Raw genomic sequence first — 945 nt, 5'->3', positions numbered from 1 at the left:
GAAGTAGAAGCTGACACCTACACGACCTGCCTCTTCCCAGGTAATCATTCTCTCCCCAGACAGTTTGTTCAGTTGCTTGAGGAGAACCTTCTGTATGTGTGTGGTAGGGCTGGGGGGAGTCAATAAACAAGTAACCCCCTTGCATTTTGCATTTTCACCTCCACTCTCCTCTTCCTCGTCTTCTGCTCTTTGTCGGCCTTCATGTTGAATATCCCTAGGGTCTGCCCTAGGTCAGGTCCATCATTTTTCTTTTTTTTTTTTTTTTTTGGCCTATTTTTGTTTAATTTGTTTCTTTTAAGACCACCTCCTTGCAATTTCCAGAGAGAAAATACAAAACAAGAAACAGACTTGGTTTCAAATACATAAACAGTATGCTGGAGTTTAAAGCATTACTGATAACATTGTTCCAAAAGAGTGTCAGCTTACTCCAGGGCGCTTCAGTATTCCTGAGGAATAAACATGATTGCTCTTTCCCTCCCACTGGGATGTTCTCAGATGTTAAGTCACTGCTCTTTGACATATTTTCCATGTAGAAGATATGGAACCTGCAGCAGCAGGGGGTGGTGGTGGTGGGATGAATTGGGAGATTGGGATTGACATGTATACACTGATGTGTTTAAAATGGATGCCTAATAAGAACCTGCTGTATAAAAAAATAAATAAAATAAAAGAGGTTAAAATGCCACTTAAACGTATTAAAATGTGTTCACTGACCAAAAAAAAAAAAGTATATATATATATATATATATATGGAGCCTGAAAATCATGCTGACAGTTGGAGCAGGCCTTTCCCAACCCCATTCCAGAACCAAAGGCTAATGGCCACATTCTTCTTTTAAAGAAGGTAAGTGAGAAAACAAGTCCTAAGCCAAAACCAGTACCTATCTTCCCGACGGCATCTGGCAAGCCCCGGTCCCACTTCCTGCTGAGCTCTGAATCCGACAT

The 945-nt window shown here is 41.1% G+C and overlaps 1 protein-coding gene across 1 annotated transcript; it reads right to left on the bottom strand.

Moving 5' to 3' along the window:
- Positions 1-503: 503 nt before the first annotated feature.
- LOC309962100 (MICOS complex subunit MIC10-like) lies at positions 504-945 on the bottom strand (the record flags this gene model as incomplete). The annotated part of the gene is made up of 2 exons (XM_082839679.1): positions 504-545; positions 757-945. The coding sequence occupies 2 exons, from the start codon at positions 943-945 to the stop codon at positions 504-506; spliced, it is 231 nt and encodes a 76-aa protein (XP_082695805.1).

The sequence above is a fragment of the Leucopleurus acutus genome, assembly GCF_964270905.1.
Source record: "Leucopleurus acutus genome assembly, chromosome: 5".
NCBI lineage: Eukaryota > Metazoa > Chordata > Mammalia > Artiodactyla > Delphinidae > Leucopleurus > Leucopleurus acutus.
The sequence above is the reverse complement of the archived record's forward strand: the minus strand, read 5'-3'. Positions and strand labels throughout refer to the sequence as shown.